At 45.5% G+C, this 27,911-nt stretch overlaps 1 protein-coding gene across 1 annotated transcript in view; it reads right to left on the reverse strand.

Moving 5' to 3' along the window:
* The window catches only part of LOC142649424 (uncharacterized), a 31,158-nt gene extending 12,892 nt beyond the window's left edge, over positions 1-18,266 (reverse strand). The window contains exon 1 of the mRNA XM_075825524.1: positions 16,880-18,266. Within this exon, the coding sequence (XP_075681639.1) occupies positions 16,880-18,136 (1,257 nt within the window). The 5' untranslated portion in view covers positions 18,137-18,266. The remainder of the gene's footprint in view (positions 1-16,879) is intronic.
* Positions 18,267-27,911: the final 9,645 nt, after the last annotated feature.

Genomic DNA, 27,911 nt, shown 5'->3' on the forward strand with positions numbered 1-27,911 from the left:
GGCTGTGCGGCAGCATCTGCTGCGGGGGGGGGCTGTGCGGCAGCATCTGCTGCGGGGGGGGGGCTGTGCGGCAGCATCTGCTGCGGGGGGGGGCTGTGCGGCAGCATCTGCTGCGGGGGGGGCTGTGCGGCAGCATCTGCTGCGGGGGGGGGCTGTGCGGCAGCATCTGCTGCGGGGGGGGGCTGTGCGGCAGCATCTGCTGCGGGGGGGGGCTGTGCGGCAGCATCTGCTGCGGGGGGGGGCTGTGCGGCAGCATCTGCTGCGGGGGGGGCTGTGCGGCAGCATCTGCTGCGGGGGGGGCTGTGCGGCAGCATCTGCTGCGGGGGGGGCTGTGCGGCAGCATCTGCTGCGGGGGGGGCTGTGCGGCAGCATCTGCTGCGGGGGGGGCTGTGCGGCAGCATCTGCTGCGGGGGGGGCTGTGCGGCAGCATCTGCTGCGGGGGGGGCTGTGCGGCAGCATCTGCTGCGGGGGGGGCTGTGCGGCAGCATCTGCTGCGGGGGGGGCTGTGCGGCAGCATCTGCTGCGGGGGGGGCTGTGCGGCAGCATCTGCTGCGGGGGGGGCTGTGCGGCAGCATCTGCTGCGGGGGGGCTGTGCGGCAGCATCTGCTGCGGGGGGGCTGTGCGGCAGCATCTGCTGCGGGGGGGCTGTGCGGCAGCATCTGCTGCGGGGGGGCTGTGCGGCAGCATCTGCTGCGGGGGGGCTGTGCGGCAGCATCTGCTGCGGGGGGGCTGTGCGGCAGCATCTGCTGCGGGGGGGCTGTGCGGCAGCATCTGCTGCGGGGGGGCTGTGCGGCAGCATCTGCTGCGGGGGGGCTGTGCGGCAGCATCTGCTGCGGGGGGGCTGTGCGGCAGCATCTGCTGCGGGGGGGCTGTGCGGCAGCATCTGCTGCGGGGGGGCTGTGCGGCAGCATCTGCTGCGGGGGGCTGTGCGGCAGCATCTGCTGCGGGGGGCTGTGCGGCAGCATCTGCTGCGGGGGGGCTGTGCGGCAGCATCTGCTGCGGGGGGGCTGTGCGGCAGCATCTGCTGCGGGGGGGCTGTGCGGCAGCATCTGCTGCGGGGGGGCTGTGCGGCAGCATCTGCTGCGGGGGGGCTGTGCGGCAGCATCTGCTGCGGGGGGGCTGTGCGGCAGCATCTGCTGCGGGGGGGCTGTGCGGCAGCATCTGCTGCGGGGGGGCTGTGCGGCAGCATCTGCTGCGGGGGGGGGGCTGTGCGGCAGCATCTGCTGCGGGGGGGGGGGCTGTGCGGCAGCATCTGCTGCGGGGGGGGGGCTGTGCGGCAGCATCTGCTGCGGGGGGGGGGCTGTGCGGCAGCATCTGCTGCGGGGGGGGGGCTGTGCGGCAGCATCTGCTGCGGGGGGGGGCTGTGCGGCAGCATCTGCTGCGGGGGGGGCTGTGCGGCAGCATCTGCTGCGGGGGGGGGCTGTGCGGCAGCATCTGCTGCGGGGGGGGGCTGTGCGGCAGCATCTGCTGCGGGGGGGGGCTGTGCGGCAGCATCTGCTGCGGGGGGGGGCTGTGCGGCAGCATCTGCTGCGGGGGGGGGGCTGTGCGGCAGCATCTGCTGCGGGGGGGGGCTGTGCGGCAGCATCTGCTGCGGGGGGGGGCTGTGCGGCAGCATCTGCTGCGGGGGGGGGCTGTGCGGCAGCATCTGCTGCGGGGGGGGGCTGTGCGGCAGCATCTGCTGCGGGGGGGGGCTGTGCGGCAGCATCTGCTGCGGGGGGGGCTGTGCGGCAGCATCTGCTGCGGGGGGGGGCTGTGCGGCAGCATCTGCTGCGGGGGGGCTGTGCGGCAGCATCTGCTGCCGGGGGGGCTGTGCGGCAGCATCTGCTGCGGGGGGGCTGTGCGGCAGCATCTGCTGCGGGGGGGCTGTGCGGCAGCATCTGCTGCGGGGGGGGCTGTGCGGCAGCATCTGCTGCGGGGGGGGGCTGTGCGGCAGCATCTGCTGCGGGGGGGGGCTGTGCGGCAGCATCTGCTGCGTGGGGGCTGTTCATTATGTCACCATATATTCTTATTAGCCTCAGTTATACAATCCGTTTTAGTCAGGCACTGACCTCTATTTATTTTCTTTTAATATATTGTTATGTTAACCCCTTCAGGACTGAGCCAGTTTCGGCCTTCAGGACGAAGCAGATTTTTCAAATCTGACATGTCACATTATGTGGTAATAACTTGGGAATGCTTTTACCTATCCATGTGATTCTGAGATTGTTCTCATGACATATTGTACTTTATGTTAGTGAAAAAATGTGGTCGATAAATTCAATATTTGTAAAAAAATTCCAAGATTTAGAGAGATTAGCAAAAATTAGCATTTTTCTAAATTTAAATATCTCTACTTGTAAAACAGATAGTAATACCACACAAAATACTTACTAGTTTATATTTCCCATAGGTCTACTTTATGTTTGCATCGTTATTTTTCTAGGACGTTACAAGGCTTAGAACTTTAGCAGCAATTTCTCACATTTTCAAGAAAATTTCAAAAGCCTACTTTTTCAGGAACCAGTTCAGTTCTGAAGTGGCTTTGAGGGCCTTATATATTAGAAAGTCCCAATAAATCACCCTATTTTGAAAACTGAACCCCTCAAAGTATTCAAAACAGCATTCAGAAAGTGTTTTAACCCTTTAGGCGTTTCACAGGAATTAAAGCAAAGTAGAGGTGAAATTTACAAATTTCATTTTTTTTCTGTACCACAGAAGGTTTTACCCGAGAAATGCAACTCAATATTTATTGCCCAGATTCTGCAGTTTTTAGAAATATCACACATGTGACCCTAGTGTGATAATGGACTGAAGCACCGGCATCCGAAGCAAAGGAGCACCTAGTGGATTTTGGGGCCTCCTTTTTTTAGAATATATTTTAGGCACCATGTCAGGTTTGAATAGGTCTTGTGGTACCAAAACAGTAAAGACCCCCCAAAAGTGACCCCATTTTGGAAACTACACCCCTCAAGGAATTTATATAGGGGTATCATTAGCATTTTGAACCCACAGTTTTTTTGCTAAATTTATTTGAATTAGTATGTGAAGATGAAAATCTACTTTTTTTGTGAAAAAACGTAGAAATTTTTACTTTTTACAAGGAATAAAGTAGAAAAAACACCCCAACATATTTAAAGCAATTTCTTCGGATTATAGCAATACCCCATATGTGGTAATAAACTGCTGTTTGGACACACAGCGGGACTCAGAAGGGAAGGAGCACCATTTGGATTTTGGATTTCTGATTTTGCTGGAATAGTTTTCAGTGCGTTTGCAATGCACTGGAGGGATGAAAACAGTGGAAACCCCCCAAAAGTGACCCCATTTTGGAAACTACACCCCTCAAGGAATTTTTCTAGGGGTAAACTTAGCATTTTTTTTACCCCACAGTTCTTTTGGTGAATTCATTGGAATTTGTCTGTAAAGATAAAAATCATCTTTTTTTCTGTAAAAACGTAGACATTTTTAATTTTTACAAGGAATAAAAGGAGAAAAAGCACCCAAATATTTGTAAAACAAATTTCTCCCGATTACGGAAATACGCCATATGTGGTAATAAAGTGCTGTTTGGACCCACAGCGGGGCTTAGAAGGGAAAGAGCGCTATTTGGCTTTTGGAGCTCAAATTTAGGCCTTATTCACACAAACGTGTTATACGTGCGTGATTTTCACGCGCGTCGCACGTACCTATGTAAGTGAATGGGGCCGTTCAGACTGTCAGTGATTTTCACGCAGCGTATGTGCGCTGCGTAAAACTCACGACATGTCATATACTTGCCCGTGTTTCGCGCAGCACGCACCCATTGAAGTCAATGGGTGCGTGCAAATCGCGTTCAGCAAACGGAAGCACTTCCGGGTGCCGCGCTTGATTTGGGCAACAGTAGTAAAAAGAATGAATGAAAACAGCTCGTGCTTTTCGGTTTGTAAACATAAAAACAGAGTGTCATAATGATGCCGGCTGCGCGAAAATCACGCAGCAACGCCCCCTATGCTGATGCCACACGGACCTTTTGCACGCGCAAAACGCAGTGAATAAGGCCTTAACTGGAATAGTTTTTGGGTGTCATGTCGAATTTTCAAAGCCCCCAAGAGAGACCAAAACAGTGGAAGCCCCCAAAAAGTAACCCCATTTGGGAAATCTATCTAGGGATATAGTGGGCATTTAGACCCCACACGTCTTTTGCAGAATTTATTAGAATTAGGCCGTGAAAATTAATATCAACATTATTTCCACTAAAATGTTTCACAAAGGATAAAAGGAGGACAAAGCCTCCCAACATTTGTAAAGCAACTTCTCCCGAGTACGGCTATACCCCACAAGTGGTCATGAATTTTTTTCCATTAGAAAGTAATTAACCCTTTCCGAACTGATACATGTTTTGCTTTTTCGTTTTTCCTCCCCGCTTTCCGAGAGCCATAACTTTTTTATTTTTCCATCAATAGAGTGGTGTGAGGGCTTATTTATTGCGGGACAAGCTGTCGTTTTTATTGGTATAATTTTTTTGGTACATACAACTTTGAGTACTTTTTAGTACATTTTTTGGTAGAGCCAAGGTGACCAAAAAACAGCGATTTTGCAGTTCAAAATTCTTTATTTTTCACAGCGTTTACCGTGCAAGTTAAATAATGGTATATTGTAATAGCTTGGACTTTTACGGACGCAGCGATACCAATTTTGTGTATTTTTTTAAAATTACTTTATAGAAAAAAAATGTGAAAAGGGTTTATTTTTGGACTTTAAATATTTCTTTAATTTTTTCCACTAATAATAACTATTTACTTTTGTTTTTACAAATTTTATTAGTCCCCCTAGGAGACTTGAACCTGCAATCGTTAGATCACTGGTAGAATACACTGCAATACTAATGTATTGCAGTATATTGTCATTTTTACAGGCTCCGGTAACAGCGCGATCGCCGTTTCTGTCCGTTAGTCCCGGGTATCAGCTGTAATACACAGCTGACACGCGCAGCGTATGGCGCGGGCTCAGCGCGTGAGACGCTCCATATGTTACCCCCCACCATGACATGGTATTAAGTCATGGTGCGCGAAGGGTTTAATGCGCAGCAGATGGTGCAGAGTGAAAATTTTAATTTTCCACTGATGTGCCATTTTAGTGCACTATATGTTGTGCCCAGTTTGTGCCACAAATACCTCATAATAATGGGGTAAATAAATAATAATCCGCAGATATGTGGACAGTGTCGCATTTATAAATGGCGCCCAATCTTATCCGCTTTTGGGACACTGCACATTTTACATCGCCATATTCTGGGATCCGGAACTTTTTTATTTTTTCACCAACGGAGCAGTGTCAGGGCTTATTTGTTGCGGGATAATCTGTAGTTTTCATTGGTAACATTTTGGGGTACATGCGATTTTTTTTATCTCTTTTTATTCCATTTTTCAGCAAGAAAGGTGACCAAAAACCATAAATTCTGACAATGTTTTTTATTTATTTTTTACAGCGTTCACCCTGGGCTATAAATGACCATTAGATTTTATTCTGAGGGTCGATACGATTACGGCGATACCATATGTATATAATTTTTTCATGTTTTGCAGTGTTTGCACAATAAAATCACTTATTTATAAAATAAATTATTTTTTGTGTCACCATATTCTGAGAGCCATAACTTTTTTATTTTTCAGTCAAAAAAGCTGTGTAAGGGCTTGTTTTTTGCGGGACGGGTTGTAGTTTGTATTAGTACTATTTTGGCGTGCATGCGACTTTTTGATCACTTTTTCTTGTATATTTTGGGAGAGGTAGTGACCAAAAATTTTTTAATTCTGCCATTGTTTTTCGTTTATTTTATTTGCGGTGTTCACCGTGCGGTAAAAATAATATTATAGTTTTATAGTTGAGGTCGTTACAAATGCGGTGATACCAAAACACGTGTTAATTTTTTTCCTATAATAAAAGACTTCTTATAGGAAAAAAAGCAGTTCTTGTTTATGTCACTTATAACTTATTTTTACACTTTTTTTAAAACATTTGTATTCTTTTTTTTTTTTTACTTTTTTCACTTGTCCCACTAGGGGACACTTAGACTTGCAGCATATTGTACTGCATTCCAACTGTCATTGTGAAGTGACAGTCACACTGACAGGAAGCCTACGACGACCAGCCTCCGGATGGCCCTCATAGGCTTCTGTACATGGCAGCCCGGAAGCCATTGTCTGGCGTCCGGTTGCCATAGGTACCAACGCCAGACACCGTGATTTCACGGGGGGGCTGCCGATCTGCGCTAAACACCTTAAATTCGGCGATCGCAATCGAACGCCGCATCGAATGGGTTAACTGCCGAAATCAGCGGCGATGGGCCACTGATTGGCAACGGGGAATGCAGGGCAGACACCCTGCAAAGTTAACCGCCGCTGCGGTGTAGCGCCGCGCGACGGTTAACTGTCAAAGCACTGACGTAACTGCACGTCGAGGTGCGCGAAGTTACTGCACACATCGACGTGCAGTTACGTCAAGGTGCGGGAAGGGGCTAAAGAAGAATGCCACTTTTTTTAATATTATTTGCCCATCCATTTGTACATTGGTGTTTCAGTGGGGTGCTGTGTGAAGAAATTCTTACCGATCCCCGCATCTTGTCTTTTTCGGGTCCAGCGCCGCTCACGTGAACTTCCCTCTGACATGTCTTGAATCGCTCTGACTTCCCCAGCCCTCATTATAAAAGCTTTTAGCGTTTTTATATTGATTATAATAATTAGGGAGCTGTCTTGTTATGGTGGCACAAGCTGGGCACCACATATTGGCATATCTATGGAAAAAAAATCCCATTTTCACTCTGCAACATCGAGTCCACACTAATTTCTACAAAACACCTGCGTGGTTAACATGCTCACTACACCCCTAGGTGAATGCATTGAGGGGTGTAGTTTCCAAAATATGGTCACTTCTGGGGGGTTTCCACTGGTTTGGTCCCACAGGCACCCAGAAACCAATCCAGCAAAATCTTCACTCCAAAAGCAAAAATGGCGCTCCTTCCCTTCTGAGCCCTACCGTGTGCCCAAACAGCAGTTTATGACCACATACGGGGTATTTACGTACTCCAGAGAAGTTGCTTTACTAATGTTGGGGTTCTTTTTTTTCTTTATTTGTTGAGAAAATGAAAAATTTTGAGCTAAAGCTACATCTTATTGAAGAAAAAGGATTGTTTTTATTTTCACTGCCCAATTCTAATAAATTCTATGAAACACCTGTCGGGTGAAAATGCTCACTACACCCCTAGATCATTTTCTCAATGGGTGTGGTTTCCTAAATGGAGTCCCTTTTTGGAGTTTTTCATTGTTTTGTCCCCTCAGGTGATTTGCAAATGTGACATGGCCTACGCAAACCATTCCTGCTAAATGTGATCTCCAAAAGCAAAATAGAGCTCTTTCCCTTCTAAGCCCTGCCGTGTTTCCAAACAGCCGTTTATGACCACATGTGGGGTATTGTTTTGCTCGGGAGAAATTGCTTTATAAATGTTGCGGTGCTTTTTCTCCTTTTAGTCCTTGTGGAAATGAGAAAAAATTAGTTAAACCTACATTTTCTTTGAAAGAATGTAGATTTTAATTTTCACGGCCTACTTCCAATAATTTCTGCAAAAAACCAGTCAGTCAAAACGATCACTATACCCCTAGATAATTTCCTTGAGGTGTGTAGTTTCCCAAATGGGGTCACTTTTGTGGGATTTCCACTGTTGTGGCACCGCAAGAGCCCTTCAAACCTGACATGGTGCCTAAAATATATTCTAATAAAAATAAGGCCCCAAAATCCTCTAGGTGCTCCTTTGCTTCGGAGGCCTGTGCCTCAGTCCATTAGTACACTAGGGCCACATGTGGGACATTTCCTAAAACTGCAGAACCTGGGCAATAAATATTGAGTTGCATTCCTCTGGTAAAACTTTATGTTACAAAAAAAATTTAAAAAATGGATTAAAAATTTATTTCTGCAAAAGAATATGAAATTTGTAAATTTCACCTCTACTTTAATTCCTGTGAAACGTCTAAAGGGTTAATAAAACTTTCTAAATGCTGTTTTGAATACTTTGAAGTTTTTAAAATGAGGTGACTTCTTGGGGGCTTCTAATATTTAAGGCCCTCAAAGCCACTTCACAACTGAACTGGCCCCTGTAAAAATAGCCTTTTGAAATTTTCTTGAAAATGTGAGAAATTGCTGCTAAAGTTCAAAGCCTTGTAACGTCCTAGAAAAATAAAAGGATGTTCAAAAAACGATGCCAATCTAAAGACATATGGGGGATGTAAATTAGCAACAATTTTGTGTGGTATAACTGCCTCACAAGCAGATACATTTAAATTGAGAACATTTTTGCATTTTTCACAATTAAGTGCTGAACGTATTGAGCAAATTTTGCCAGTAACATAAAGTCCAATGTGTCACGAGAAAACAATCTCAGAATCGCTTGGATAGGTAAAAGCATTCCGAAGTTATTACCACAAAGCGAAACATCAGATTTGAAAAATGAGGCTCTGTCAGGAAGGTCAAGAGTGGCCAAAGAGGGAAGGGGGTTAAAGGATGTCTGTCAATGTCCTAATTGCCAGCAGCACATGCACATTAGTATGTGAATCACTGGCCTCAAATCCGTGTCTTGACTCCATCAGAGGGCCACATATCGGGACGGATTTCTTATTACTCCCTAAAACTTAGCTTATAGCTAGACAAGGCAGGCAGAACTGCGCCAAATTTATTACAGTGGTTCATGTTGTAAATTTAGTGCATCTTGCTAGACATGTTAGACACTTTTCTTGATATAACCTCTTTTGCTGATTTAGACCAAAATTGTTTGACAACATTTTGGTGCATCTTGACCCCTTCACGACTGCCACACAGCTATATACGTTCTAACTGCCTATGCCCCGTGCAGTTAGCACGTGTATAAACGTTGACAGCCTGGAACGGGTTTAATGAGTGCAGTGCTGCTTCAGTGCACTCATGTCTGCCGGGGCTTTGAGAGCCCCGGAATACACGCACCGCTGTAGATGGTGCCACCCACAACCCCCTGTAGGCAGCGAAAAACTCTCTGTAGATAGCGCAAAACTCTCTGTAGATAGCGCCACCTAAGCTCCCTCCAACATCGGAATCCCCGGCCAGCGCTCTGGCCATGGATTCCCCTCCTAGAGGGAGTCCCCGCCGTCTCTCCATCCCCACTGTAGATCGTGCCACCCCCCCTGCAGATAGCAACCCCCCACTGTAGATAGCGCAACTTAAACGGACTCTAGGACAGGAATCCCTGGTGTCAGATCATACTGGCCGGGGATTCCGCTTCTAGAGGGAGCCCCTGACGTCACTGTTCATTTGGACAGTGACGTTAGTGGCTCTCTCTAGGAGCGGAATTCCAGGCAGACACACTCCGCTACTGGAGAAGCCCCTGGTGTCACTATCCCTATATGGACAGTGACATCAGGGGCTACTCCTGGAGCGGAATCCCCGCTCTGGCAGGGGATTCCGCTTTTAAAGTTAACCCCTGACGTCACTGTCCATTTATGGACAGATTTCAAGGGCTTCCTGTAGGAGCAGAATCTTCAGCCAGAGGGATTCCGATACTACAGGGAGCTACAGTGGTGCCATTTACAGGAAGGGGGTGTCATTTACAGGGGGGTGGCGCTATCTACAGGGGGTGTGGTGCTATCTACAGGGGGGTGTGGCACTGCATCTACATGGGCATCGTGTGCGACACTATGTGGGCATTATCTACAGGGAGAAATGTGGCACTATGTGGCCACTATTTACAGTGGGCACTATCTATGTGGCACTATCTACAGTGGTATTGCGTCACTATCTACATGGGCACTGTGGGTTGTTTTTTTAGGGGGTTGGGACAAAAACCCCTAACGAATAAAATTCATCCATTTTTTTTAACGTCCATGAAAAACGGATGGCAAATGGCAGTTAAAAACGGTCAGACGGCTGGGAAATGGATTCAAATTTTGAGACACATTGAGGCAAAACAGCCATGAAAAACTGACAGTTGATCCGTTGTGGACTGCCATTTTTTTCATGGTCATGTGTATATAGCCCTCTTCACTCTCCCCTCACAGCGATCCAGGGTGACGGAGCGAGAAGAGGACCAACTGTTACAGAGCTCTACAGTGTAATATATATTTTTAATGTTTTTGTTATTATGTATTGTTATTCACGATGTCACATACACACTTCTGTATTTTCTGTATCATGTCTATGTTTATGATGATACCGTACACAATATATGATGTTTGTTTTCATACACTTTGTATTTGATTGTTTTATAATGAGACTAATTATGTAAAAGAGTCTCAAACATATATAAACTTGCTGAGTAGATGTGTCACTAGGCTTGATAAAGATCCTATTGTAGGATTGAAACGTTGCTGTTAGTTTGGATTGAATAAACCACCATTTTTTTCATGTTGGAGTGCTGCAAATTTTCTTCTGCTATATATCATTATACGTCCTAGGATCGGGACGTTTTGCTGGGCACCTGGTCGATTATTCATTAGTGAGTGCTGCTGTCTTCTTGTGTGCTATATATATATATATATATATTTGTCAAAAAATGAGCAGCAACTCCAATAGTAAGGGTGAAAAAAGTGGGTACTTTTATTGCCCGTGCAACGTTTCAGCCCCGTTCACTGGAGCCTTTCTCAAGCTTGGGGTATTTTACAACCGTTTTTGGTTTGCCAAGTGAACATAGCTATAACCCCTTCCCTACTTTTGACCTTCCTGACGGAGCCTCATTTTTCAAATCGAACATATTTCACTTTATGTGGTAATAACTTCGGAATGCTTTCACCTGTCTAAGCGATTCGGAGATTGTTTTCTCGTGACACTGGACTTTGTTACTGGCTCGATACATTCAGTATTTAAATTGTGAAAAAGACCAAAATTTAGCGAAAAATTGCAAAAAGTAGCATTTTTCAAAATTTCAATGTATCTACTTGTAAGACAGGCAGTTATACCAAACGAAACAGTTGCTATATAACATCCCACATATGTCTACTTTAGATAGGCATCATTTTTTGAATATCGTTTTATTTCTTTAGGACGTTACAAGGCTTAGAACTTTAGCTGCATTCTCACATTTTCAAGAAAATTTCAAAAGGCTATTTTTACAGGGGCCAGTTCAGCTGTGAAGTGGCTTTGAGGGCATTATATATTAGAAACCCCCAATAAATTACCCCATTTTAAAAACTTCACCCCTCGAAGTATTAAAATCAGCATTCAGAAAGTTTCTTGACCCTTTAGATGTTTCACAGGAATTAAAGCAAAGTAGAGGTGAAAGTCACAAATTTCACATCTTTTTTTGCAGAAATTCATTTTTAATCCATTTTTTTTTTTTGTAACACAGAAGGTTTAACCAGAGAAATGCAATATTTATTGCCCAGAGTCTGCAGTTTTTAGAAATATCCCACATGTGGCTCTTGTGTGCTACTTCACTGAAGCACCGTCCTCAGAAGCAAAGGAGCACCTAGTGGATTTTTGGGCCTCCTTTTTATTAGAATATATTTTAGGCACCGTCAGGTTTGAAGGGCTCTTGCGGTGACAAAACAGTGGAAATCCCCCGAAAGTGACCCCATTTGGAAAACTAAACCCCTCAAGGAAATTATAAAGGGGTATAGTTAGCATTTTGACCCCACAGGTTTATTGCAGAAATTATTGGAAGTAGGCCGTGAAAATTAAAATCTACATGCTTTCAAAGAAAATGTAGGTTTAGCTAATTTTTTCTCATTTCCACAAGGACTAAAAAAGGAGAAAAAGCACCCCAACATTTGTAAAGCAATATCTTCAGAATAAAACAATGCCCCACATGTGGTTCTAATTGGATGTTTGGACACACAGCAGGGCTTAGAAGGGAAAGAGCGCAATTTGGCTTTTGAAGCTCAAATTTAGCAGGAATGGTTTGCTGAAGCCAGGTCGCATTTGCAAAGCCCCCGAAGGGACAAAACCTCCAACAAGTGACACCATTTTTGAAACTACACCCTTTGAGGAATTAATCTACAGGTGAAGTGAGCATTTTGACCCCACAGGGGTTTTATAGATTTTATTAGAATTGGCCAGTGAAAATAAAAACAGTCCTTTTTCATCAATAACACGTAGCTTTAGCTCCAAATTTTTCATTTTCTCAACAAATAAAGGAAGAAAAGAACCCCAACATTTGTAAAGAAACTTATCTGAAGTACGGAAATACCCCGTATGTGGTCATAAACTGCTGTTTGGGCACACGGCAGGGCTCAAGAGAGAAGGAGCGCCATTTGGCTTTTGGAGCGCAGATTTAGCTGGATTGATTTCTTGGAACCATGTTGCTTTTGCAAAACCCCTAAGATACCAGTACAGTGGAAACTACCCAAAAGTGACTCCATTCACGAAACTACACTCCTTGAAGAACTCATCTAGGGGTATAGTGAGCATTTTGACCCCCACAGGTGTTTCATAGATTTTATTAGGATTGGCCAGTGAAAATTTAAAAACAAACCTTTTCTTCAATAAGACATAGCTTTAGCTCAAAATTTTTCTCTCTCAACAAATAAAAAAAAAAAAAAGAACCACAGCATTTGTAAAGCAATTTCTCCTGACTACGGCAATACCCCATATGTGGTCATAAACTGCCGTTTGGGCACACAGTAGGGCTCAGAAGGGATGGTTTCTGGTCGCTATGTTTGTATTGCAAAGCCCCTGTGGGACCAAAACAGTGGAACCCCCCCCCCCCCACAAGCGACCCCATTTTGGAAACTACACCCCTCAAGGTATTTGCAGAAATTAGTGTGCACTCGATGTTGCAGAGTGAAAATGGGATTTTTTCCAAAGATATGCCAATATGTGGTGCCCAGCTTGTGACACCATAACAAGACAGCTCTCTAATTATTATGCTGTGTTTCCTAGTTTTAGAATGACCCTACATGTGGTCCTAATCTTTTGCCTGGACATTCGACCAGGCTCAGGAGTGACTGAGTACCATGCAAAATTGAGGCCTAATTTGGCAACTTACACAGTATTGGTTCACAATTGCAGGGCTCTGATGTGAAACAATAAAAGAAACCACTGAGAAGTGACCCTGTTTTGGAAACTACACCCCTCAAGGCATTTATTAAGGGGTGTAGTGAGCACTTTCACCCCACAGGTCTTTTCGATAAATGATTGTTGATGGTGCAAAGTAAAAATCAAAATTCAGAGATATGTCATTTCAGAGGGAAATATGTAGTGTCCAGCTTGTGCCACTGGAGAATGACACCAAAAATTGTTGAATGCTATATATGTGGAAGTAAACTGCTGTTTGGGCACACTGTAGGGCTCAGAAGGGAAGGAGCGCCATTTAGCTTTTGGAGCGTGAATTTTGCTTAGTAGTGGTTTTGCTTGGAGTTTTACTGGTATTTCAGTTTATAATGTGGGACATATGTGAGCTGGGCAGAGTACATCAGGGGCATAGTCAGGTGGTATAATAATGGGGTAAACAATAAAATAATCCATAGATGTGTGTTACGCTGTGCTCAATCCTTTATGCACAGGCCAGCGTCGCACCCATAAATGTCCTTTCTTATCCCCCTTTCTGCATCTTTGCAGGTTGGGGAATTTAGCTGGGAAGTGTTGTCCTGGTATAATACGGACGCCCTCGCTTCCAGCGGATATGTTTGGGCCCTACCCTTCATGGTTCCTTAATTTTAGGGCCTTGATAAATCACCACTTGAAACAGAAGAAATGTTCCCCCCCGGGCTGCACAACTGGATATTTTTCTTTATTGACTTTTGGGCCTTCACGAATTTTATTTTTTCATAGACGTAGTGGTATAAGGGCTGTTTTTTTTGCGGGACGAGCTGTAGTTATTATTGGTAACATTTTGGGGTACATGCGACTTTTTGATCGCTTGTTATCCTTTTTGGGAGCCAAGGTGATCAAAAAACAGCAATTCTGGCGTACTCATTTTTTATTTTTTTTATACAGCATTCACCATGCGTCATGAATTACATCTTAACTTTATTCTGCGGGTCAGTCCGATTCCGATGATACCAAATTTATAGCACTTTTTTTATGCTTTACAACTTTTTGCACAATAAAATTACTTTTCTAAAAATAATGTATTTTTTCTGTCGCCAAGTTGGAAGAGCCATAACTTTTTAATTTTTTAGTCGACGGAGCTGTATGAGGGCTTGTTTTTTGCGAGACGAGCTATAGTTTTTATAGGTATTATTTTTGGATACATGCGAGTTTTTGATAACTTTTTATTTCAATTTGTGGAAGACAAAGTGACCAAAAAAAACAGCAATTCTGGCATTATTTTTTCGTTTTCTATTTACGGCGTTCACTGCGCGGGACAAATAATATTTTTATAGTTCAGGTCATTACGGACACCAAATATGTATGGTTTTATTATTTTTTTCAATACTAAATGACTTGATAAAGGAAAAAGGGCGGTCGTGTTTTATATTACTTGAAACGTTTATTTATTTTTTTACAACTTTTATTTTTAGGCTGGGTTCACACGACCGGGTCCCGCCCGAGCCCGAGTGTCGGCCGGTAAAATCGGCCATTTTGCATAAAGTTTTGCATCCGTTCCGGGCCGGGCAGATCTGGACAGTGACATCAGCGGCAACTCCTGAAGGGGAATCCCCATGTGTTCGGGGATTCCGCTTCAGGAGTTTCCCCTGATGTCACTGCCCAGATATGGACAGAGACATCAAGCGCACAGAGTCATGGGGATTCCGCTCCTTCAAGGAGCTAAAGTGGGGCTAGCACATAGCAGAGCGGGGAGATACCTCCCTGCTCTGCTATAGTGGCGTCGCTACAGTAGTAGCAGCCGCAGCAGCTGCTAGCGGCGCCATGGAAGGTGTCGCCCGGCCAGGGCGCTTTTAAAACAAGCAGGGGAAGGGAGCCAGCGCAGCTCTCCCTCCACCTGCTGTACACCCCGGCCCTGCCACACAGTGTACAGCGTACAGCCATTCGTCCGAATGGCATCAACTCCTCCTCCTCACATGCACTCTGCGTTGTGAGGAGGAGATAGAGCGCAAGCGACGGAAAACCCGGCCATCACTCGGGACACATTCCGGTGATGGCCGTGTATTACCCGGCCCCATAGACTTCTATGGGAGCCGGGCGGCCGGGTACCCGGCCGAAAATAGAGCATGTCCCATTTTTTGACGCCCGGTTTTCCCGGCCGTCAAAAAAATCGGTCGTGTGAATAGCCCCATTAGGGGTCTATTATTCCTAATGCAGCCAGGTGCCGGCCGATTTATGAACGGCCCGCACCCGGCCGGGAAACCCTGTCGTGTGAATGAGGCCTTACACTTTTCTTTAGTCCCACTAGGGGACTTGAAGGTCCAACTATTTGATTGATGTTCTAATACATTGCACTACCTATGTAGTGCAATGTATTAGAACTGTCAGTTGTTCACTGACAGCAAGCCGATCAGGCTCCGGTCGGGGCCTAATCGGCTTTCGTAATGGCAGACAGGAGGACATTGTTCACCCTCCTGTTGCCATAGTAGCAGTCGGCATCCTTGCCATTGCATGGCAGGCTGCCAATTTGCTACCAACCACTAAGATGCAGCGATAACTTTGGATCGCTGCACCTAAGGGGTGAAATGGCAGGAATCTGAGCTAGCTCCTGTTCCTACCGTTACAGCGGGGCATCCGCTGTAGCATACAGCGGGGCATCCGCTGTAACATACAGCGGACACCCACTGCTGATGACGCCAGCTCAGCTTCTGAGCCAGAAGCTGAGCTGGCGCCATCTTGCCAATAGTACCGGAAGCCTATTAGACCCTGCCGGCGAGAGGGGTATAGGAGGCTTCCATTGCCAGCTGACCGGAAGGCCAGTATTAGGCCTCCGGTTGCCATTGCAGCCACCGGTAACCCAGCGATCACTTTGCTGTGGTGCCGGTGGCTAAAAACTCTATCGATCTCTATTGAACGCAGCATCTGAGGGGTTAATCGGCCGGATCGGATGGTAGCTCCGGTCCTGGCCGTTACCTCCGGGTGCCAGCTGTAACACACAGCTGGCACCTGGCGGTGATGGTGCGGGCTCAGGAGCGACATAATAGTACTGAGCTTTGCGGGAAGCCCTGCCCGACAGCGCTGTGTATATATACGGCGGATGTCGGGAAGGGGTTAAGCAACACCCACATTTTGATAAACCATGCACCCTTTTCTAGACATTTTAAAAATGTCTAGGGAGGCTCAAAAAAAAAAATAAAAAAAGAAAAAGTGTCTAAAACACATAAATCCGCCTCCAGTTTTTTTTTGCGCAAATGGAGCCAAAATTCTGCACATTTAGCTTAGTAAATTTCCCCCATCACGTTCAACCAACACAGGGCTAATTTACATGCCCATATTTGCAACCTGGCTTTCTGCCATTTTTTCTTTTGACAAATACAGAATTGGATTTCAACAGAGGATCTGTAGGATAGGCCACAGGATTTGTAGGATAGTGCGATCATCGGGAGACCCTGACTCATCAGCAAAACGTAGACCACTCGAACAAGGCTGACTGCTGTACCACACACACACATACACACACACACACACACACACACACACCACCACCACCCATCAATCACTCACTGGGATCCCATCTTCTAGCAGCAAAAGGTTCACCACCCCTGGGATGCTTCTTGACCTTGGGCTTTCAAACTACTCAGTCCATGGTTTTGATCTGGGGTCTACCTTTGGGCTACAGGTGGTGTACACCTAGCAGCGTAAATCTAGCACTTACGATCCTACCACCGTGTGTAGATCTGTTCCACATAAAGAACAGCTACTACACTTGATCTTAGCCAGAAGGCAGCTAAAACTTTGCTTTAGAAAATAATGGATAATATTAAATAGAAAGTTCAATATCTCTTTACTAAACTTCCTATATTTTACCTTCCAAATTGAAATAGTTACTAGAAGTTATTACTTTATCTCAGAGGCTTCTCACCTTATGATGTATTTCAGCAGATGACACAGTGTCACTGATCCCCTTTTCCACAGGTGGATCTGCAGATGATCTGGGTGACTTTGGTGCCTTCTCTTTGGTTTGTGTTGATGAGGCGTTACAGTGCTCTTCTATTGATAAGCTCTCCACGTTGCGATATCCCCCCTGTAATACGGAGGCCTCCTCCTGTGCGGCAGGATTTGAGTTTGTACTCTTTATAGAGGTCACAGGAAATGCTGCACTCTCCCGCTCTTGTGTCATAGATGTGACTGCAGCTGTTGCACTCTTCTTCTCCTCCTCCGGAGTCATAGATGTGACTGCAGCTGTTGCACTCTTCTTCTCCTCCTCCGGAGTCATAGATGTGACTGCAGCTGCTGCACACTTCTTCTCCTCCTCCGGAGTCATAGATGTGACTGCAGCTGCTGCACACTTCTTCTCCTCCTCCGGAGTCATAGATGTGACTGCAGCTGCTGCACTCTTCTTCTCCTCCTCCGGAGTCATAGATGTGGCTGCAGCTGCTGCACTCTTCTTCTCCTCCTCCGGAGTCATAGATGTGACTGCAGCTGCCGCACTCTTTTTCTCCTCCGGAGTCATAGATGTGACTGCAGCTGCCGCACTCTTTTTCTCCTCCGGAGTCATAGATGTGACTGCAGCTGCCGCACTCTTTTTCTCCTCCGGAGTCATAGAGGTGACTGGAGCTGCTGCACTCTTCTTCTCCTCCGGGGTCATAGTTGTGACAGGACCTGCACTCTTCTTCTTCTCTGGGGTCATAGATGTGACAGGACCTGCACTCTTCTTCTTCCCTGGGGTCATAGATGTGACAGGACCTGCACTCTTCTTCTCTGGGGTCATAGTTGTGACAGGACCTGCACTCTTCTCCTCCGGAGTTATAGATCTGACAGGACCTGCACTCATCCCTTCCTTATGTACAGACGAGGTGTCCGGGGCTACACGTTTGTCATTTCCTTGTGAGACTGTTCCACCCACTTCTTTCTGTACTGCAGATACAGCTTGAGTTTTGCCTGCTCTGGACACTTGCTTTGCTCCCTCATGTTGCTCACTGATTATGAAGGTGTCTGATTCTCCTTCATCCTGATCTGATATAACCTCCACATTTCCTTCCTCCTTCACCCTCAGTTCTCCACCGTCCTCTGCACTCTTTTGACTCCTAGCTGAGAGGTATCTCCAGGTCACAAGGGCCACCACTCCAGTAGCAGATAGCAGAGCTGCGGGCAGACCCATGCCCCGGAGGGCCGACATCCTCCCCTCAGCCTGAGGAAAAACACCAGAGAATATAGAGAACTACTTTCCAGCAGGGAAGAAAAAAACAGACTGTCCTATGTTATGGGTAAATGCTAGAAACAAGTTGGCTAAAGGACCTTTGATGATGTCATGATCATGTGATCAGTCACATGTATGGGAGGAGTCAGACTCTGGGTTCTGTGATTATAAGGAGTTTCAGCAGAAAGAGGAGCAGTCACTCACAGACTTGGTTGCAGAAACTCCATCCCATACTTCTGAATGGGGTTGTTTCTGCAGCATGCACATGGATTTCTGCCGCATAAGAATCCGCCCTTAGGGCTTGTCCACACACAACGGAATTGCTGCGGTTTTTACGGCAGAAAATAATGCGTATTTTGCTGCATTTTTCACAATGTTAGGAGATGGTGACATCTCCTCTGAAAAACGCAGCAATTCTCCACACTATCCGTAGCAGGAATTGACATGCTGCGGTCCGAAAAATATGCACCGCAGGTCAATTTCTGTTCAGAATATTTACTCAGCGTGTGGATGAGATTTGTTAAATGTCATCCACTATGCTGCTACTGTATGCTGCTGCATTTTTTGTGGCCGGAGAAAACGCGGCAATTCCGCAGCGGGTGGACGAGCCCTAAGACTGGGTTCCCACGTAGCGTAAATGCTGCAGAATTTCAGCAAAGGAATTCTGTGCGGAAATCCCGCAGCATTTACAGTAACAGCAAAGTTGATCAGAATTGGAAAATCTGATGCACACGCTATGGAAAAAAAACACAAAAAAGTTGTGCAGAAGTGTTCTGCGGTGCAACTTTTAATTCCACAGCACGTCAATTTATGCTGCGGGTTCTGTGCGGAGATGCTGAAAGTTTAGCCCATAAACTTCAATTGGAGAGCATCAATTTTGCAACAGATTTGTTTTGCAGCGGAAACGCAGTAAAAAATGCTGGAAATTCACAGGTACACATGTACTTTGCTATAATCAATGTTTAACTCTAAGGCTGGGTTCACACGAGCATGTTACGTTCGGAATGGACGGAACGTATTTCGGCCGCAAGTCCCGGACCGAACACACTGCAGGGAGCCAGGCTCCTAGTATCATAGCTATGTACGATGCTAGGAGTCCCTGCCTCTCTGTGGAACTACTGTCCCGTACTGAAAACATGATTACAGTACGGGACAGTTGTCCTGCAGCGAGGCAGGGACTCCTAGCGTCGTACATAACTATGATGCTAGGAGCCCGGCTCCATGCAGTGTGTTCGGTCCGGGACTTGCGGCCGAAATACGTTCCGTCCTTTACGGACGTAACATGCTCTTGTGAATCCAGCCTAAATCCTAAGGTAAAGCCGCAGCAATATTTGGTGCAGATCTCTGTTGCAGATTTACCAGTGTCTTTTTGAGATTTTGCTGCAGATATTCTGTTGCAGAAAATCTGCAGCATATCCTGTGCGTAGGAACATACCCATTAGCCAGGCTCCCACACAGCGTATCCGACCTGGAACCCGCAGTACATTCTGTCCGAAAACAGCACAACGTTGTGGTGCGCTTTTTTCGGATGGAATTTCCGCTGGGAAAACCCGACCTTAGGTTGGGTTCACACAGTGCAGATTTGCTGCAGATTTTGCATGAGTTTTTTTAAGCCAAAACCAGGAACGGAACCTTAAGGCTGGGTTCACACGACCTATTTTCAGACGTAAACGAGGCGTATTATGCCTCGTTTTACGACTGAAAATAGGGCTACAATATGTCGGCAAACATCTGCCCATTCATTTGAATGGGTTTGCCGACGTACTGTGCAGACGACCTGTAATTTACGCGTCGTCGTTTGACAGCTGTCAAACGACGACGCGTAAAAATACTGCCTCGTCAAAAGAAGTGGAGGACACTTCTTTGAACGTTTTTGGAGCCGTTTTCTCATAGACTCCAATGAAAACAGCTCCAAAAACGGACGTAAAAAACGCCGCGAAAACGGCGCGAAAAACGCGAGTTGCTCAAAAAACGTCTGAAAATCAGGGGCTGTTTTCCCTTGAAAACAGCTCCGTATTTTCAGACGTTTTTGGTCACTACGTGTGCACATACCCTTATAGAAGAAATATATCAAGAAAGGCCTTATAGGTCTGCTCTCCTGGATCCAATTCTGGCTAAAAAAAAAAACTCATGCAAAATCTGCAGCAAATTTGCACTGTGGGAAGCCAACCTTAGAAAATCTGCAGCAGAATCTCAAAAAACCGCTGGTAAGGCTGGATTCCCACGTAGCGTAAATGCGGCAGAATTTCCGTCCTCCTCCCTCCTGCAGTCCGGCCTCCTGGGATGACGTTGCATCCCATGTGACTGCTGCAGCCAATCACAGGCTACAGCGGTGGTCACATGGGAAGATACGTCATCCCAGGAGGCCGGCCTGGATGATGTCAGAGGCCGGCCTCCTGGGATGACGTTACGTCCCATGTGACCGCCGCTGCAGCCAATCACAGGATGCAATGCTCACATGGGCTGCAGCGTCATCCAGGGAGGCGGGACCGGACTGCAATGGAGGGCCGCGTCACCATAAAAACGACCTACGTAAGTATGAGCGGTTTTTACCGCTGCTTTCCGCAGTGGAAATTCGGACGGAATGTACTGCGGGTTCCAGGTCGGATACGCTGATTGGTTTTTAAGCAGTGTATCCGTCCAGTGGGAACCCGGCCTTATGGTATGTTCCCGCAGGCAGGATACGCTGCAAATTTTCTGCAACGAAAAGTCTGCAACAGAATCTTAAAAAAAATGCAGGTAAATCGGTCACTGAAATCTGTAGCTAATAGTCTTCATATTACTGCGGAAACAGAATGTAGCTGCGGATATCATTAGTGTGAAGCATTGATTGTTGCAAACTTTATGTGCACTTGCGGATTTCCAGCGGTTTTTACAGCATTTATGGTGTGTAAAAACTGTACAAACAGCAATAGAACACACTTGCATGTTTTAGTGCAGAATTTCTGCTCCGCATTGAAGTCTATGGCCCAATCACACAGTATCCCTGCTCAGAATACGCGGCATAAATTGACATGCTGCGTAGTTGAAAGCTGAACCGCAGAAGATTTTCCGTACGACTTTTCTGCTTTTTTCTGCAGCGAGTGGCTGACATTTGGCCAAATCTCATCCACTTTCACTTTGCTGCTACTGTAAATGCTGCAAAATTTCCGCACAATATTCAATTGTGAAAATTCTGCAGTGTATCCCGCCTGTGGGAACACACCATTATACTTCACCATCCTTAGGGCTTATTCAGACGAACGTGATATACGTCCGTGCAACGCGCGTGATTTTCACGCGTGTCGCACAGACCTATATTAGTCTATGGGGCCGTGCAGACAGTTGCGTGATTTTTACGCAGCGTGAGTCCGCTGCGTAAAAGTCACGACATATCCTTTCTTTGTGCATTTTTCGCGCATCACGCACCCATTGAAGTCAATGGGTGTGTGAAAATCACGCGCACCACACGGAAGCACTTCCGTGGGACGCGCGTGATTCGCGCAACAGCAGTGAAGAGGATGAATGAAAACAGAAAAGCACCACATCCAAACAGAGTGTCATAATGATGGCGGCTGCGTGAAAATCACGCAGCCGCGAATCATACAGGGCTGACACACGGAGCTGTTAAGTGCCTTTTGCGTGCGCAAGACGCACACGCTCGTGTGAATACGGCCTAAGAAAGAGTTGTTTATTGGTGTATGTAGGTACGAGCATAGAACTCTGCTGTATAAGAACTCTGTCTATATATATATATATATATATATATATATATATATATATGTACCGTGTTTCCCCGAAAGTAAGACAGTGTCTTACTTTCTTTTTATCCCCAAAAGCCCGACTATGTCTTACTTTCGGGGTATGTCTTATATTGTAAAAAAATTGTCGAATTTTATTTTTTTTTTTTCACAAACTTTATTTAACTGTTTTACATTTTTTTTTTTAGTCCCACCAGGGGACTTCACTATGCGATGTGCCGATCGCATATATAATGCTTTGGTATACTTAGTATACCGAAGCATTATTGCCTGTCAGTGTAAAACTGACAGGCAACCTATTAGGTCATGCCTCCGGCATCGCCTAACAGGCAGATGCTGAAGGCAGACCTGGGGGTCTTTGTTAGACCCCCGGCTGTCATGGAAACCCGACGGCGACCCGCGATTTGTTTGCGGGGGCGCCGATCGGGTGACAGAGGGAGCTCCCCCCTCTGTCAAACACATTAAATGCCGCTGTCACTATTGACAGCGGCATTTAATGGGTTAAACTGCCGGAATCGGCGCGCGCTTCGATTCCGGCAGTTGCAGCAGGAGCAAGTGCAGGGGACGGCGCGGTGACGTATGGAGAGGGGGGCGGCGCGGAAGTGGGCAGGAGGCGGCAATACCCCCGTGTTTCCCCGAAAGTAAGACATATGTCTTACTTTCGGGGTACGGCTTATATTAGCCGACCCCCCTGAAACCCCCGATACGTCTTACAATCGGGGGTGTCTTACTATCGGGGAAACACGGTATATATATATATATATATATAGATAGATAGTCCTTCTCAATGAATTAGAATATCATCAAAAAGTTACTTTATTTCAGTAATTCAATTCAAAAAGTGAAACTCATATTATATAGATTCATTACACACAGAGTGATCTATTTCCAGCATTATTTTCTTTTAACCCCTTCCCGCTCCTGGACGTACTATTAGGTCATGGCAGCAGTATAGTTCGCGCTCCATGACCTAATAGTACGTCTCGGGAGTAACGGCCGTTTCGGCCGTCCTCCCGACACATACAGGAGCTGTCACAGCTCCTACAGCGGGGACTGATCGATGTGTCCCCGCTGATTAACCCCTTAAAAGCCGCGTTCTATAGAGATCGCGGCTTTTTAGGCGTTAAGCTGCCATCGCCGGCCTGCTACACGATAGCGGCCGGCGATGGTGACTATGGCAACCGGACACCAAACAATGGCGTCCGGCTATGCCATAGACGGAAACCTAGTGGGTCCTGACACAGTCAGGACCCACTATGCTTGCCGTCAGTGAGTAGCTGACAGTTCTAATACACTGCACTACACATGTAGTGCAGTGTATTAGAATTGCGATCAGGGCCTCCTGCCCTCAAGTCCCCTAGTGGGACAAAGTAATAAAGTAAAAAAAAGTTAAAAAAAGATGTGTAAAAAGAAGAAAATAAAAGTTTTAAAAGTATTAAAAGTAAAAATCCCCCTTTTTACCTTATCAGTCATTTATTATTAACAAAAATATATAAACAAACAAATAAACTATACATAATTGGTATCGCCGTGTCCGTAACGGCCTGAACTACAAAATTATTTCGTTATTTATCCCGCACGATGAACGCCGTAAAAGAAAATAATAATAAACCGTACCACAATCACAATTGTTTGGTCACTTCACCTCACAAAAAATGGAATAAAAAGAGATCAAAAAGTCGCATGTACCTAAAAATGGTACTGATCGAAACTACAGTTCGTTACGCAAAAAAAAAGTCCTCGCACGGCTTTATTGATTGAAAAATAAAAAAGTTCTGCCTCTTAGAATAAGGTAACACAAAAAGTGAATGATTTTTTACAAAACGTATTTTATTGTGCAAACGCCATAAGACATAAAAAAAAACTATAAACATAGGGTATCGCCATAATCGTATCGCCCCGCAGAATAAAGTGAATATGTCATTTATAGCGCACGGTGAACGCTGTAAGAAAAAATAGAATAAAAAAACAATAGTAGAATTGCTGTTTTTTAGTCACCACGCCACCTAAAGATAGAATAAAAACTGATCAAAGAGCCGCATGCACCCCATGAAAACTACAATAGATTCCTCAAGGGGTCTAGTTTCCAAATTGGGGTCACTTTTGGGGGGTTTCCAATCTTTTGGCACCACAAGACCTCTTCAAACCGGACATGGTGCCTAATAAAAAAGAGGCCTCAAAATCCACTAGGTCGTCCTTTGCTTCGGAGGCCGGTGCTTCAGTCCATTACCGCACTAGGGCCACATGTGGGATATTTCTCAAAACTGCAGAATCTGGGCAATACGTATTAAGTTGCATTTCTCTGATAAATCCTTTTGTGTTATAAAAAAAAATTGTATAAAGAGGATTTTCTGACAAAAAAAAAATAAATGTAAATTTCACCTCTACTTTGCTCTAAATTTCTGTGAAACACCTAAAGGGTTCATAAACTTTCTAAATGCTGTTGTGAATACTTTGAGGGGTCTAGTTTGTAAAATGGGGTGTTTGATAGGGGTTTCTAATATGTAGGCCCCTCAAAGCAACTTCAGAACTGAACTGTAACCTAAAAAAATAAATAAATTAGGCAATACTTCGCTTCTTACATTATACTGATAATGAGCCGTGCCCACCCCGAGATTACCCCAGTTTTGACCGTTTGTATAAACGGAGACCCCTATTAGACCGTTTCAGTGCCCGGTTTTCCCAAGCATACACCCCCGAGAAGTATATTTCTATTGATGAGTCCCTGGTACATTTTAAAGGGAGGGTTCAATTCCACCAGTACCTGCCAGGTAAGAGGTTAAGGTATGGCGTGAAGATGTATAAGCTGTGCGAGAGTGCATCAGGGTATACCTACAGGTTTAGGATATATGAAGGAAAGGCCACCCCCAAACCAGACTGCATCCTGGACTACAATAGGTACATGGGAGGGATGGACTTGTCAGATCAAGTCCTGAAGCCCTACAGCGCCATGCGGTGTGGTATAAGAAGCTGGCCGTGCACATCATACAGATGGCTTTGTACAATGCGTACGTGCTACATCGATGTGCAGGCCAGAGGGGAACTTTCCTGGAATTTCAAGAGGTGATTATCAAGAACCTAATCTTTAGGGACCAAGAAGGGGGGGCATCCAGTACTTCTGGAAGCGAGGCCACATGCATCGTACCAGGGCGGCAACACTTTCCAGGAGAAGTTCCCCAAACTGGCAAGAAGGGAAAAAGTCAACAGAGGTGCAAAGTCTGCTATAAGAGGGCGATAAGGGATGACACAATATATCAATGTGACACGTGTCCCGAATAATCAGAGCTCTGTATGAAAGAGTGTTTTAGAATTTATCATACATCCCTTGGTTTATAATTTACCCCAATTTTACTTACCCTGATATACTCCACACAGCTTATCCCCCCTCGTCTTTCCCCTCTGGGCCCTGCTGTGTGCCCAGGCAGCTGATAACAGCCACACGTAGGGTATTGCCATACCCGGGAGAACCCACATTACAGTTTATGGGGTGTAGGTCTCTGGTCAAAAAGCTCACTACACCTCTAGATGAATGCCTTAAAGGAACAGTGTCATCACAATTTTTTTTTTAATATGTTAAAGATGTTAGTGCTTTATTAAAAACGTTTATATTTATTTGTGTGTTTGTGTTTTACTATTTCTTATTTTTACACTTTTTCTTCCCTATGGGGGCTGCCATTTTTTGTTCCATTTCTGTATGTGTCGATTAACGACACATACAGACATGGAATACGGCAGCCACAGTCCCATAGGGACTGCGAACGGGTCCCGTCCCATCCACTTCTGTGTACGCCGTCTGTGTGGGAACTGCGCATGCGCCGCTCCCACACAGTCCAATTTGAAATTGGCGCCGTCCGGCGCCATTTTCCTGTGGACCGGAAGTCGCGCCCGGACAGTAAGATTACTGCTTCCGGTCGCGGCTTCCGGACTTGTGCACTTGGACCAGCGGCAGCAGACGGAGCGGACGGGCCGGAGGGAGCCGCGGCGGCAGGAGCAGGTAAGAGATTTCAATGTATGTTCGTGTTTGTGTACGTTTACTACTGTATGTAAACCTACTACACTGTGTGTTAGCTCAAAAAATGGCGACACACAGTGTAGGAGGTTAGACCGTTCAAACCCCTCGTTTATCCCGGCACTAGCCAGGATAAAGGAGGGGGGGATGCTGAGAGCTCACTAGAGCGAGGGCTTTTTACCCAATTTTGCAATGCTGCAATTTTGGGAATAGCTCCATCTAGTGACCAGCAATGGGAAATATTATAAATTTGAATCTAATTTATAATATTTCCTGACTCGTGAAAAAAATAAAAAAAATTTGAACAATGTTTAATCACCTACACACTAAATGTTTAATTAAAAAAAAACAAACATGTTTTTCTGGCAACACATTCCCTTTAAGGGTGTAGTTTTTAAAACGGGGTCACTTCTTGCGGGTTTCAACTGTACTGGTACCTCAGGGGCTTCTGCACACATCCCCAGTAGGCCAAATGGTGGTCCTTTCCTTCTGAGCCCTCCCATGGGCCCAAACGGCAGTTTATCACCACAAATGGGGTATTGCGGCACTCAGAACAAATTGCGCAACAGAATGGGGTATTTTGTTTCTTGTGAAAATAAGACATTTTCAGCCAAAACTACATATTATTTGAAAAAAATAATTTTGTTTTAATTCCCAGCCCAATTCAAATAAGTTCTGTGAAAAAACTATGGGAGCAAAATGGTCACAACACCCATAAATGAATTCCTTGAGGGGTGTAGTTTCCAAAATGGGCTCATTTGTGGTTGGTTTCTATTGCTTTGATACCTCTGGGGCTCTGCAAATGCGACATGGCACCCGAAAACCAATCCAGCAAAATCTGGACTCCAAAGAAGAAATAGCGCTCCTTTCCTTCTGAGCCCTCCCATGGGCCCAAACGGCAGTTTATCACCACAAATGGGGTATTGCTCAGGACAAATTGGGCAACAAAATGGAGTATTTTATTTCTTGTGAAAATAAGAATTTTTGAGCTAAAACGACATATTATTGGAAAAAATATTTTTTTTGTTCTGTGAAGAAACTATGGGGTCTAAATGGTCACATTACCCATAAATGAATTCCTTGAGGGGTGTAGTTTCCAAAATGGGGTCACTTCTGGTGGGTTTCCATTGCTTTGATACCTCTGGGGCTCGGCACCTGAAAACCAAACCAGCAAAATCTGCACGCCAAAGAACACACAGCGCTCCTTCCCTTCTGAGGCCTCCCATGGGCCCAAACTGCAGTTTATTGCCACAAATGGGGTATTGCTGCACTCAGGAGAAATTGGGCAACAAAATGGGGTATTTCGTTCCCTGTGAAAATAAGAAATTTTGATCACAAATGACATTTTATTGGAAAAAATTTAATTTTTTTTCATTTCACAGCCCAATTCAAATACGTCCTGTGAAAAAACTGTGCGGTCAAAATGGTAACAACAACCATAAATGAATTCCTTGAGGGGTGTAGTTTACAAAATTGGGTCACTATTGGGGGATTCCTAATGTTTTGGCACCTCAACACCTTTTCAAACCTGGCATGCTGCCTAAAATATATTCTAATAAAAAAGAGGCCTCTAAATGCACTAGGTGCTTCTTTGCTTCTAGGGCTTGTGTTTTATTCCACGAGCACACTAGAGCCACATGTGGGACATTTCTAAAAACTGCAGAATCTGGACAATACATATTTAGTAGTGTTTCTCTGGTAAAACCTTCTGTGTTACAGAAAAAAATTGAATAAAATTGAAATTCAGCAAGAAAAATAAAATTTGCAAATTTCACCTCCACTTTGCTTTAATTCCTGTGAAATGCCTGAAGGGTTAAAAAACTTTCTAAATGCTGTTTTGAATACTTTGAGGGGTTTAGTTTTTAAAATGGGGTGTTTATCAGGGTTTCTAATACATAGGCCCCTCAAAGCCACTTCAGAACTCAAGAGGTACCTTAAAAAAAAGGCTTTTGAAATTTTCTTAAAAATATGAGAAATTGCTGTTTATGTTCTAAGCCTTGTAACG

The sequence above is a fragment of the Rhinoderma darwinii genome, chromosome 1 (genome assembly GCF_050947455.1).
Source record: "Rhinoderma darwinii isolate aRhiDar2 chromosome 1, aRhiDar2.hap1, whole genome shotgun sequence".
Lineage (NCBI taxonomy): Eukaryota > Metazoa > Chordata > Amphibia > Anura > Rhinodermatidae > Rhinoderma > Rhinoderma darwinii.